This window comes from Lissotriton helveticus, chromosome 11 (assembly GCF_964261635.1).
Source record: "Lissotriton helveticus chromosome 11, aLisHel1.1, whole genome shotgun sequence".
NCBI lineage: Eukaryota > Metazoa > Chordata > Amphibia > Caudata > Salamandridae > Lissotriton > Lissotriton helveticus.
In genome coordinates this window covers 1,128,332,516-1,128,346,074 of record NC_136072.1, presented here as the reverse complement: position 1 = coordinate 1,128,346,074, position 13,559 = coordinate 1,128,332,516, and the positions used below count along the sequence as shown (strand labels likewise).

Sequence of the window (13,559 nt, the reverse complement as noted above, 5' to 3'; positions counted from 1 at the left end):
CAAGGTTCTTAGATTCCCTGTCAGGTAGTGCAGAAGTATTAGCTGTGAGATTTGCCTTGGCTAAAGAGGCCTATATAAGTAGGGTTTCTGGCATTGTGGTGGGTTTGCCTGTGTTTTCTAACCATCTGCCTAAAAAAAACTGTGGTGGAATAGGATTTTTACAGGACTGCTTAGATAGTATCCATTTAAGTGCCACTGAAAGGGAGAATGGGATCACTACCCGGCATCTCCACTAATACTTGTACAGGTTTGGTATTGGTTGTTTACAGTGTAAGGGAAGCTACAAAGTGTTTTCAGCTTTTCTGACAGCATATCAAGTCCATTGCTCAGAGTAATGTCTGTCTGTAATCGGGAATTGTATCTCGGCAGAACACTCTACTCTAAGAGTGCACAGTTGTTCCAGAAAGACACGCTCATATGAATAGTCAGGTTGGAAAAGGTTTTCTTTCTCACTCTCTCTACTAATAAGGAGGGTCTGTAAAAAGCCTATAGTATTAGAATCGTATTAGAATCGGAGTCAAAGAGGTCATGGACTCGTGAACACCATCCTGGTAGTGCAACCTTTTATGTGCGGCAGCGACTGTTCAAATAAGTTGTTTTCTGTACGTGCTACCGTCTCCTTTAATGTTGGTGAAAGGAGTAAGCGGTACGGATGAAGTCAGGACAATTGTTTTAATATTGGTAGATAACCCAATGCCACAGGTGTTGAGACCCAAGAAGCCGAACTCTCAGATCTTTCCAATGTTTTTTTTTTTGTTATTTTTTATTGAGTATAACACAAGAAAGAAATATACACATCAGGTGTCATTAGGGGAAATACATTCCAGCTGGGGATGGGCAAATAAGTCGAAGAAATACACTACGATCATAGTCACCGAAAAAAGGATCAGTACCAGCTTAAAGCTGAAGCAGAACAGTAAGATACAAATGACCACAGGTACATCGCAACAGCACCCGCCCACCAGAAATACAGGATATACGACTGGAACATATGACACTCAGATATGATGGACAAAGGATCAGGAGAATATGCCACAGTTCTTGTGAAGAGAGGAAAAGGGAATAGGAAGGTCATAGAAAAAAATAAAGGAAAAAAAAAAAAAAACACAACCCCCCACCCTACACCCCTGCCGATGGCTACGACCTAACCCCACTAGCAGCGTGCCTGTCGCCCACTAAACTACACCCCAAGGAAGGGAAAAGCTGGAGGAGGAGAAAGGTACAAAACGATACGGGCTCCCAGATTCCCATCTCCCCACCAGAGGCGGACATCCCCTATCGCAGCATTGAGCAAGTTATAGCAATAAAATTCAATAGGGGAGCCACAAACAGAAAATGGACCATCCCGCCCGGCCCCCGGCATCACAGAGTTAGCAAATCACCGTTTCGAACAGAGCAGTTACACAATACTCAATCAGAATCCCGTCTAGCACTCGCTCCCACAGACACCACCCATCAGAGCCAAAAGAAAACATAGGAAAGTCAGCCCTGGCCCCGACGATCAATTACGCAGACCCCATCAAATACTATCAGGCCGCTACGAGTCTTCATGCGAGCCCTGACTATTCGAACCGCCATCACAACAAGAGCATCCAAAGACAGAAACGGATCAAAGACACCACAGAAGGAGTGATACCAGGATAAACGCTGACAAAGTTCAAAAGTCAAACCAGGTCCACTGCCCAACAACGATAAGTCAGCACAGCGTTTTGGAGCATTCTCTGAAAGAGGCAAGGTATAAATCCGATAGTCCGTGGAGAAGACAAACTGAAGTATAGAAATAGTCACATCCATTCCTGGCGGCATCGATAGAGGGCCAAACACACAGCCAGTACTTTCGGGCTTGCTCGCCGCCATCTTAGGGTCGCAAGAAATTTCCAAGTCCGACAGCCGCCCAGGGTCCTCGGTAGCAGTCGAAGCTTGCGCCGCGGGTAAGGCTCATAACCAACAAAGGCTCGGAGTCCGGTCTCCGGCAGATGTGATCGACCGTTACGATCATCCTCTGGAAGGTGGCGGTGACTCGTTTGCGGAGCTCCCCAATGGCGGCCATTACATTGTGCAGCGACGGTGTAATTTCGGCCCGCTCCATCGCCCCTCAGTGAGCGACCGGGCGGGTATCAGAGCCCCGGAGGTCGACTTCTCCGGGGCACAAGGCAGAAGCAATGCAGATGACAACTGTGGGTGCTACCAAGCACGATCGCAGTACCGTCGCCGCCAACGAGGAACCAAGCCCATCAACCCCGGGAGCTCTACGGGGCTTCCGGGCGGCGGATCCCCGGTCCAATCAGCCGATATGGAAAGCCGCCGTAGTTGCAAAAGAAATCTGCCACCAAGTCACCATCCGAAACGAAAAGGAAAGATGCCACTTCAGGAGACCGGAACCACCTACGTCCCGCGGCCGATGTTGTTCAACTCCAACCCGGCCGGGTTAGAACTCGAGGCCCCGGCTTCAACTCTGAGGTAGGCCAAGAATGGCACACGACGTATCTTCACAATCCGAGCAGCTAGAGATTCCGGGATTGCACCTTTAGAGTCAGGCGCACTTCAGCTGCACGGGAGTCCGGTGGGAAATCAGGATGGGAGTCAGGATTCATGAGCCTCCGGCGGAGGTCGGCGGAGCCGGGAGCTTATGCGGCCATCTTGGTTGCTAGCGTAGCTCCTCCTCGATCTTTCCAATGTTGGCAATATCACACCTGGCTCTTCGGTGACTGAGTGAACAGGGAGGGAAGGGTTAATCGGCCCATAAGCCCCCAATACCAGTAGACACCGAGGTAGTCACTGCGGTTGGATTGCCAATATTTTCACCCATATTCATGATGGAAGTAAGAGGAGGTTCCTGCATTTTATGCTTATGATGCAAGATCGTTTTCTATCCAATAAGAGGCTTCTGAAGATCAATTTCAATTTGGATGTGGACTCTACTCCACAGCCTTTGTATGCTACAATAAACAAGATCTGACCTTAAGCTGCACAAGTGAGCGCAGGTCATGCATGTAGGCGCCAAGGTATTTCTCCAAGCACCAAAGACATATGGTGTAGGGATCCACAATAGACATTGGTTGACTACAGTTTGACCAACGTAAAACATGCAGATATGGGATTATGTGACCCCATATTAGTTAAAAATCTCAAAGGTGAAAAACAAATCAACTACATTGGTGGCGTCAGGTCTTGTATCTGTGAGACTAATAAAAAATAGAATGGAAGAGGCATAACTGGCTCCAGTAGAACCTCTAGGTACATGCTAAGCCAACTGGGGTGCTTGTCTGATTCGCGGCAGAAGACACTCATCGCCACCAGGGGTCAGTGAAGCAACAAGGCAGTAACAGTGCCTGGATTAACTCCTGTGTTACCAGTAGACTAAAGTAGAACTAGTCATGTAAGACCGGTATATGCTTCGCACACCCCAGGCACGAACCTTGCACACTGTGGACCAGTGGGAACCTTCAAAATGTTGACCCTTGACAACACCATGGCCAGCACAATGTAGCATGGCTGTGTTCATGCTCAAAACCTGCAAAAAAAGTGAATTAAATTGATGGGAATGTGTATGGTTACAGTTACTTGGAAGATGATTGTCCTGCTCCAGATAACATAACTTACTCTACGGTCATCGCTGTATAACAAAGCTGGTCTTCTGACTTATCACACTTATCACACTTATCACATTTGGACACAGCTTAGAGGTTATGGCTGCTCTGTTCGATGTGTATCCAGCAAGAATTACAGAGTCTAATAGTTATAAGACTGATCAGGTGGTTAATATATTTATTGTTGAGATCTGTCTTTTGTCTTTGGAACAGAGATTCGAATCATCATAAAATACCGTAGAAGGTCAATGTGTGTGCTACTCAGAGTGTAAACCTGCAGGTCACAGGTTCTTTTCCTATCAAGGGCACTCAGTAGATTAATGTGTCTCTTACAGAGATCCTTGTGTAGTCTACAGGTGCAATCCTGGTAAAATTGCTCTCAGGGTTATCACCCGATGCTAAAACCACACATAATCGGCAAGGAATAAATGGGAATCTTTGCAAGTTTTAATACAATTTTTCTTCTCTAGGTTCTCCCTTTTATACTGTAGGTTAATAAAATGAGGACCACTGATTTTCATAGTATAGAACACTAATTATTAAGTACCAAAAACAAATTTAGTATGTTTTGCGACCAATAAAGGCTCATTATTGGTACGGACACAAATCAACCTATATAAGTGCATTAGGTCAAATGCAATGTGCGTTCAATAGATATATCCTTTTCCTCAGCTACCTTAAACATGGAATCCAACATACATTGCTGTTTCCCACTGATTTAGAAATATCCTCCAATGTATTTAACTTTTCCTTTTGAACCCTTTTGTCTTTTTTAGAGGACCTTCTCAGTTTATCTTTTGGCTATCTTGTGAAGTGACCTGGCACGTTGCATCTTGCCTTTTCCTTGAGTTGCCAAGTCTGGAGCCTGTGCCCTTTTGATAATAGCTGATTCCCATAGCACAACTCTAACAACAGCACAAAAATGAATGAATGACTGTCCTGCTATTTGTAACTGACCCATCTGGCAGGTGGGGACGGGCAGAGGGGATGGACAGAGGAGAACTGGGTTTAATCACTGCGCGTCTTCTGACAGCTATTAAGAACAGCAAATACTATTGTACAGGAGTCCACTGCGGGGCCTGCAACTACGTATCTTTGAACTGAACTACTTCAGTTCACCTATCTGGGAGTGCAGCGGGAAACAGCAAGAGAGCCAAGGCACTGGGAGCAAGCGGGTGTCGTCACAACAACAATCACAGAAGAGAAAGGTAGATCTAGAGGCAACCAATGATGCAAATGCTGGAGAAAAGCAATAAAAACCGGAACATGGAAGAATCAACTTGACCTAACTCTGTCAAACCCTAACTGTGAGCCCCCTGAATACTTATTTATTTGGAAGCACACTTTGTAAAATGCACTTATACCCTAAAATAAGGGTTCATGGTGCTAGTTTCACTACTGATAAGCTGGAAAGCAAATTTTGAGTTTGGACTTAAAGGCAGATTCTTGAGAGGCAGGCTGCACTTCAAAATTAAGGGGATACCAGAGAGTTGAGGGCAGAAAAGAAAATGATCTGCCTCCGATTAAGAAGTACTGAAAGGTGGGTGTACTTCTCAGTTTGGCAGTGTGGCATCTGAACTGTCTCCTGGGAGCATAAGGAACTGATATATCCTTTACATCTAGTGGGATAATGTTAAGGCCGTGAAAACCATGTAGCCAGTACTAAATAGGATTTTTATCAGCACAGGCAGCCAGCTGAATTTTTTCAAGTGACTTTTTTTTTTTAATACATTTTTACCAATGCCTGAAAGGACACATGCAGACACTCTAGCGCACACACACACCTTCGTTACCTCTCCCCATTCCCTTAAGCATGGTCACAAGATGCACAGGTATTTACTAAACGTACCTCATATACTCCAAGCGGTAAACAGACAGCAGGTAGGTGGACATTGCAAAATCCAGTTTGTTGATTAGAGCACAGACTTCTGGAGGAGGGTCAAGCAGGTTAATGATTGTGCTCCGTAATTCATTCAATTCGGCCTAAAAGGGGAAAAAAGCAACATTAGAAAAAGTATGGTCAATACCAAGTCCATACTTGGAAACAAAAACAGCCCACGGGAATGTTATAATACTGACCCTATATTATACAAGTAACCATAGTGTGAGGTTCTCATCTTCTGCAATGGTGGTTACGGGTGCTGTACTGCCCACAAGTACATTTGGAAAAACTTGTATTGAGTAACCCTTTTATGATAATGATACCAGATTACTCATACAGTAATTTCCACACTCATCTGACTTTATAAAGAATATTTTCAGATGAGTGCTAGAGTGAAGGCTTTAGAAGCCTGATCAGGTAGTTAATATACTTATTGTGTCGGAGGACCATTTGATTCTTTTACGATTGATTGAGTAGGTGGTCCCGTCTACTTCTGCTGAGCGCTTATCTCTGTAGGAAGCATGGCCAGGTCCAGCTCGTGGGGTAGGTGGTAGCTTTCAGGTCTTAAGCCATTTTGTATGAGACAGCTAGGTGTAATAGGGGAAGAGACACCAAGGTGTAATCTATTAGTTCGCTCCCGGATTGAGAGTGAAACGGGAGGCCTGGAAGAATGTCTCCATTGATATGGCCATTAAGACCACATAGGTCCAGATGCTCTAATCTCCAGACCAGGGATAAGCCCATTTGGTCCTTTTTCCCTGTACTGAGTTGAGTTTGTTTAGGGATGTTCCACTCCCGTTCCTTAGCCTGTATGATTTCGCTCTGATAGTGTGTCCTAGCAGCGTCATGTTAAAGTCCACTGTCACTATTAATGGGGTGCCTGGGTGCAGCACTTCTGAGTTGATTATGTGATCTATTAGTTCTTTTAATAACTCCATGCGATCTTTCCGTGTTGGTGGCACAGAAAATATGTTTATCAGCATAAGACCCTGTTCCTTTCCCTTGATTATAAGAGTTAGATGCACTATCTGGAGTCTGTCCTGTTCAGTTGTTTCAATCTTACTCCTCATTTTAAGCACAGTTGATATGTATACTCCCAAGACACTTTTCCATTGCCCAAATTTTGCATCTTTGGTGGCTGGGATCAGGGCATGAGTGAACCCAGAGATTGATATTGGTTCCGATGCCGCGGTTTCCTGTAGCGCTGTTATACAGAACGTACAAAGTTAACTCAGTGTATCAGTATCACTGATTTTGGCCTTCAGGCCATGGATGTTCCATGAACAGAGTCTTAGGTTGGAGACTGTCTGATGTAGTCCAGTCCCCGGAGCATTCATTCAATCTGCTGTTAGTCGTCAGTTGATTGAGCCCATTAGCCACCAGCATTTATTCCTTGTGAGCTCGCCTCCCAGTTTATTCTGTGGACAGGTGTGTGGGTCCGCTAATTTGTCTGGGTTGGTCCTCTTGGGGGAGGCACCTGTCGCGTTCCTGAGAACCGAATATGGCGCGGATGAGGACGTGTGTTTTGCTGTCAGAGCACCGTCTGTCAATGTGAGCGGTTGTGGGTACCCTGGTTCAAGGTAGATTTGCACTAAGATCCCCGGTCTAAAAATGGTATACTTTCGTTCATTATTTATTTCAGCTGATAGGACCCCTGCTAAGGTGGGGATCTGCCTCAAAAGTCTGAGTATGTTTCATCGATTTAAAATATCTTCATGTCTCCCGGGAACGATATTTTGGATGGAGCAAGGTGGTACTTTTTGGCCTGCTGGGGCAGTTTTCTTGGGCTTCCCGCCCCGCCTGCGTCGTGTGGCTTGGGGCCCGGCACGCTTGGCAGTTTACAGAGGGTGGGAAGCCTAAGGTTTTTCTTCCAGACTCCGGTGGTTCACTCATTGCTTTTGGGCTCCTCCAAGGTGTGTAGATTATAAGATGATTCATTAGGACAATACCTGTCCAGCTGTTTGCAGCCGTCCTTGCAAGACCAAGTAGCAGACTCCTGTGTCTTTTGTGTTTCTCCTCAGGATGTTGGTTGAAGAGTTCTCCGTGATCCGGGGGCACTTGCTGGGGATCGGTCCCTACCCTGGTGTTGCTGACTGTCCTTGTTAAAGGAGGAGTTTGACCAGGCTTGGCAGGTATCAAGGCAGTCGCAGTGCTTGTGTTTATTTCATAAGTGCATTAACTCTGGGTACTTCTGTGCCGTGATGTGGGCCCTTTGTGTCTCCTGGTCCCTTGATGTTGATGGCCATCGTACCACCCTCAACCCCTTTTTGGTCTGCGGTGTTCCTTGCTTGAACCTTCTGTGGAGACGTTGGTCGCCTATGTGTTAAATGAGTGGTTCGACGAAGTTGCAGTCATTATAGTTTTACCCCTTGGCTCCCCTTGGGGTCTTTGTTGCTGTTGACATCCTGCCCTGCGGGCTCTCTGAGCGTTAAGTCAAAGTGTGAGCTCTAGAAAAGTAATCATCCAAGAGGCCTTAAAGGGAGATTAGCATGTGGAAAATTCCTTCGTATCCATCGGAACTGTAAATGGAAAGACTAATATTTTAGGGAAATTTCCCTTCTCTCAGAAAAACTGATGGCAAGAGGATACCCCCTGATTACCAGAGAGCTCAAACAGACTCAGTATATTCCATGAAGAACTACTGGCATCGTGTAATAGAACTGAGAAAAGGCTCATTGTGCGTCACCACCTTCTGTCCAACAACGTGACAACAATCATAAAGAAACAGAATAACCACTATTTTCTTTCTAAAGAGGCAAAATCATTGTAACCACTTAGTAAAAGCCATGAAGTGGACAGTCTAAAATGAAAAAATCATTAACCTATGGAGTTTGCCTTCAATATAGGGTAATTTTAAATACTGGAACTATTCTTCTTGCTATCAGACATCTGATATCCACACACAGTAACATCAAACACTAACAGCAATTTAGTCAATGTAATTTATGCTGTTTGGTGTCTGAGCAACTTGATTTATATTGGACGGACTATGCATAAAGTAAAAAAAACATATAGTTCAACATAATAGTAGAATCCACCATTGTGTTTTTGTGGTTGAGCTTAATTGTTAATCACAGATCCGCACAATTTGTTTTTCCATGGCCGTGGACTGTGTAATTCTCATGCCTTCATTTTTTCTACCCCGCCTTGCGTATCAGTGATTACTGTGGCCATGTGGCTGGCTATACTTTGTGCCTATACCTGGGTATCTTGTGACAGTCTTTATCATGGATTGGCATACGTTTTCGTTTGAGTACACCTTCAATAGTTTATATATTAATTTATAGTAGTATCTAAAAGGACATCTGATAGTGTGCTCAAATCCTTTTATTCCTCGGTATGTGCCCTCCACTTGTTGACGGTGCACCTTGCTCAGCTGTTTTGTTTCATCACAAAGTACGAAATGGCCAAGACAAATATAATTGTGCTTTAGCCACTCAGTTGTCTTTCTGCGTACCCAAGTTCTCAAACAATTCCAAAATTGGCAGAGTGGATCTATTTAATTTTGTTCTCAAATGTATTCACCACATTGGCTGTGGGTATTAACTCCTCCAACTATCATTGTAGGTTCTGCAGTGTATTTGTTACAATCCAAATCTGATACACACTTCTCTTGGTCCTTACATGGCATTATGCCTAAGTATATTCACACATGTGCCTAGCACATGCGCACGTGTACCCACCTTTGCATACATTTCCACTGATTGCACTTAACGCTCTTTAACCAGGCTCATTTCTTAATTACTTTACATTTCTTTTAGGAATTCACTGCCATCAGCGGAATAGAAGGTATGTCCACCTCTTGAACCATATTCTTTGGTTTATACGATTCTTTAATTCTGAATTATTTCTTTCTTCTACTTTCTGCATCCTATCGTGACATAGTCTCCTGTGTGCGATTAGGTTATCCACTTCGTCCTGATGCTGATCCAATAATCACCGGAGGGCTAAAATGCTGTAAACATGTTTTGTGCACAAAAAAAAAGATTTTATGGACTTTATCAATATTGCTGCCCTCTGCAACCTCTCTGGATATATTCTGTAGCCGCTACCTTTCATTCCATCAAGTTTTCAGGTTATTTTGTTCATTAGCACAGTGTGCTCACCTTTTCACAATGAGAAGATACTGGCATATTAGCTTGTGGTTAAACAATGTGTCTATGTTCATCGAACTCCAGAGGCAGTGCGGGCAATGAGATGTGTGCACTGGTGAGAAACTTTGGTTGATTCCAAAAAATAGTATTTGTTCAACGCTCTACTCTCAGTGGTTCCACCGCCACCGGGAATCAAACTTCCCTAGAAGGAGCGTTTTGTTCCACACAATTTCATCAATCTTTTATTGGCGTAAAGATTAGGTAAAAATCAAGTCCATAGGCAAACTTGGATTTGTAGAAAATTCTGTAATTTATTTCAAATACTTCCAGAATATTGAATCCAAACCAAATATAACATAAATCATACAGCCAACGTGTTTCGTCCACACTTGGACATTATCTGGTCTCCAAATTCATATATTGATAATTCGCTCCATTTAATCATCTTGAAGGACGGCCATCACCTCCAGAATGTTGACATGGTGCGGGGATGCCACTGGAAACAGTGGAGACTGGGTGGAGAAGGGAGAGAGGTTTGTTGCTGACCCAATAGCGGTCCAGTAACCTCCACAGCAGGTTTTTTGCAGTCTGTTTCGAAATCTGAACATGATCAGAGCGGTCCCCTGGATGTTGAGTCCACCCGAAGGAGGCGGTGATGTTCAAGCCACAACAAGTAGTGAACTTGGCCATGCCATAACTGTCCTGCATGGCCTGAGCAAGGACAGGCCAGATATCTTCAGGGCCATGTGGGATGATCTGAGCCAAAGAATGCTACAGGGCGTGGGAAGAGCACCCCAGCAAACAGCTGGCATTTGATAACCAAAGTGTCAAGCTAGTAGACGGTCTTCCTGAAAGCCTCCAGCTGTTTTGACTACCTATCAGAGGGAGCATTCGGAAATGTCCTGGGGTTAGTTTTGCCCGCAGGTGCCTACACCACCAAGTTTTCAAGTGCGTAAGCCTGAGATATAAATGCAGGATCGCTGAGGGCAGGGCGGTGACACTGTGCAATTTGGCAGTTGATTGGGGTGGTGGGGGTCAGAGCAAGGTTTGGCCCAATGCACCTATCAAGGTATCCGTAAGGGGCTCATTAAAAGGTAAGAGGGGCTCAGCAGATGTTTGCTCCAGCTGACGAACCTCCATAAGAAAACTGGTCTTGACATCCAAGTTGAGGAACTGGAAGTAAATGTCTAAGGCCGCCATATGCATTACCATGGCAGAGGTAGCACTCTCCTCAACTGCAAAACAAGGGGGGTGAGAGGAGCTCCGAATCAGCAGAATGTGAACATTGTTTTCCCTTTTTGAAGCTTCTAATGAGTGTGAAATCAATTTTGTGCTAACATAAACCAAACTTCCATTTTGAAATGACGCTGCAATAGACCATGTGATTGTTGTTGCCTTTGCCCAAATAAAGAATTGTGAGCTTTACATGGAAAGACGGGAGCTTTTAAAGTCTTGGGGACTAAGTGTACCTAACCAAGGACAATCTAGCTGGTGCAGACCACTCTCTATACAGTATAACAGTTCACGCTTACTGAATAAACTCGGAGGACCTCTGAATCTAATGTAATAGTATTATGACGGAATCCTTGTATGCATTTCATAGTAAAATTGTTTATTGTTGACTCGTCCCCATTAGTGCATATCCTGGGAATCATGTACTTGTGTAGTGTTCTAAAGTCCTATAAGAGGACGTGGTTTTCCCCTGTTAACAGAACCCCCATCTTACCACTCTCTGGAGGTAAAGCTATGCTGGATTTACCAATGAGTTTTACCAAGTTTGTTGTACTTATGATCGGTATGCTTTGATGCTGATGAGATATTTCATGTAATTTGTCTTTATTCTTTATATTTATCCTTAAAACTTTGGCCCGTGCCTGCCTTCTTATTAGGAATTGTATTACCATTGATCTATGTTGGAGCGTATATGTACGAGAGATGGGTCCAATCAAGGAGCACTAAAGTCCATATAGGGACTACTACATCATTCCCGGTCCACGTCATTGGTGCGCTCTGGGTAAGTTAATGTGAAACAGATTTGCACACTGACAGGAGGAATAGGGGCCTACAGCCCCTGAAAGTGGTCATACCAATTCTTCTTGTGATATGGTTGGCCAATCTCATCAGCCGCATCATAGTCATTGTTCAATTCTGTGCCAAACCAAGAATGCAAGGTGTGCGTTCTTCTTGTGGAGGCAGATCAAGTGGACGTGCAGTCTCCACAAGGGCTTGGCACAGCCTTATCGGTTGAAGTTAAACCAGGGCCAATTCCATGTCAGAGAGGATAATTGGGACCTCGTTGTTCAGCGTCAATGGAGTTGGAATCGGCGTCAAGGTGCCGTGGACCGGCATGGACCATGGCTCCGAGGCAGAGTCAAGATTTGAGCAAGAAGCAGCCCTTTTATGGGTTTGCAGGGTCCAGCTGGCACTGAAGGAAAACTCACCGGGTGGTAATACGGGTGGAGAACCTCTCGACTCGAGGGCGTCAGCAAAGATTTGCCAAGGAACCAAAAAGTCCCACTTAGATTTCTTGTGTTTTTTTCTCGACTTACTCGGAGATATGGATTTAGACGAAGACCGACCTCTGGAGTGACTCCAGAGAATTCTAGAAATTTCGACTTGGACTGGTCTCGTTGTCTTCTGGGGCTTGGCAATGTAAAGTTCCTCCTTGCCGTCTCGTATGGCCTTTGGGTGCATCAAAGCACAGTCAATGAAGGCCTTAAGAGTCATGGCTCAACCCCAGGCACCACAAGCAAATTTGTTAAGGATTTGTCGCAGACATTTTTGCTCGCAACGTTCCTTTCAGGGCTTAAAACCTGTCATTTTGGGAGGTGATCTGCTCCTTGCACACTGAAAACATTTATTGTGATTGACCAAAGGGTCTTAAAGAGATGAGAAGTAGCTCCAGATCTGCGTCTGGTGGTGCAGAAAGAAAAGAAACAGTGCCTATTTAGGCTCAGCACATCATTTCCTGAGCGGAACAATGGCACTGTTGAGCAGCACGATGCCACCTGACGGTGTGGAGAAGTACTGCTGAAAGGTTTTTTAATCCAGTCTGATGCTTTGATTATTCAAAAGGTGGGGAATCTAAGGCTAGAAGTCTTTATCAGGAGCTGTGCGTCTGGCAGACTTCTGCCTTTTTTACTTGGTGCGGGTATTGAAGCCTGAAAAATTCAACAGCAGCATGGCACAAAGTCAAAAGTGTGTAAAAAAGAATCATTTTAGGAAGATCAGACTAATATTTGTAGAACTTTTTGGATCAGTATTTTCTGTGAGCTGTAAAAAAGGAACAGATATCATCACATAAGGGGGGTCTATATGCAGCAGGCTTGTTGCATTTAGTGGCAGCTCCTGCTGAGCTTAGTGCCCCTCGTGTCCCTAGAAACTTTTCTTGATCCATTCCATATGCCTGGGAATACTTAGAGATGTGAAGTTGTGGGTTGAAGTATCCATTAAAAGCTGCACTTTTACGTGTGTCTGCCTGAGCACCCAGGAGCATTATACCTCTGGAGTACCAAATATCGTCTCTCAATGTAGAAATTCACCCTTGCTATGTCCCCAACAGTTATTACTCTTACAAATAGTTATTGCTGTGCCCTTGTTCATAATACTGAAATAGTCTAATGGGGGACATTTCAGTGCTGGACCAGTAATGCTAAATGTCTTCTCGACTGTGGAAGGTGAGCACACTGTCTGCACTGAAATTGCTCATCATCCCGCACAATCACTTCAAAATGTACACATGCTTGACATTAACTCTTTCATATACCAGCCACACATACTTTGGAGTCAAGATGGACTACATGGAACAACAAGGACCAGTGAAACCTGGTTGGATAGCTAAAAGTAAATGTAACAAATGTAAAATAAAGGCCAAGTTTGACCTTGCAACTTATGGTCTCTTTACAAGGTTCCTGGTAATACAGACAGGACCTATAATGAGACTGCGATAACTCCCCTAACCCAATGTGGTTCATGCAGAGACTAGTTGCTTAA

The 13,559-nt window shown here is 44.4% G+C and overlaps 1 protein-coding gene across 2 annotated transcripts in view; it reads right to left on the bottom strand.

The window, feature by feature from the left end:
• Nucleotides 1–13,559, bottom strand: part of PI4KA (phosphatidylinositol 4-kinase alpha) — a 517,988-nt gene that overhangs the window by 199,920 nt on the left and 304,509 nt on the right. For both annotated transcript variants that reach the window (XM_078667865.1, XM_078667866.1), the window contains exon 22: nt 5,440–5,573. In XM_078667865.1, the coding sequence (XP_078523991.1) occupies nt 5,440–5,573 (134 nt within the window). The remainder of the gene's footprint in view (nt 1–5,439; nt 5,574–13,559) is intronic.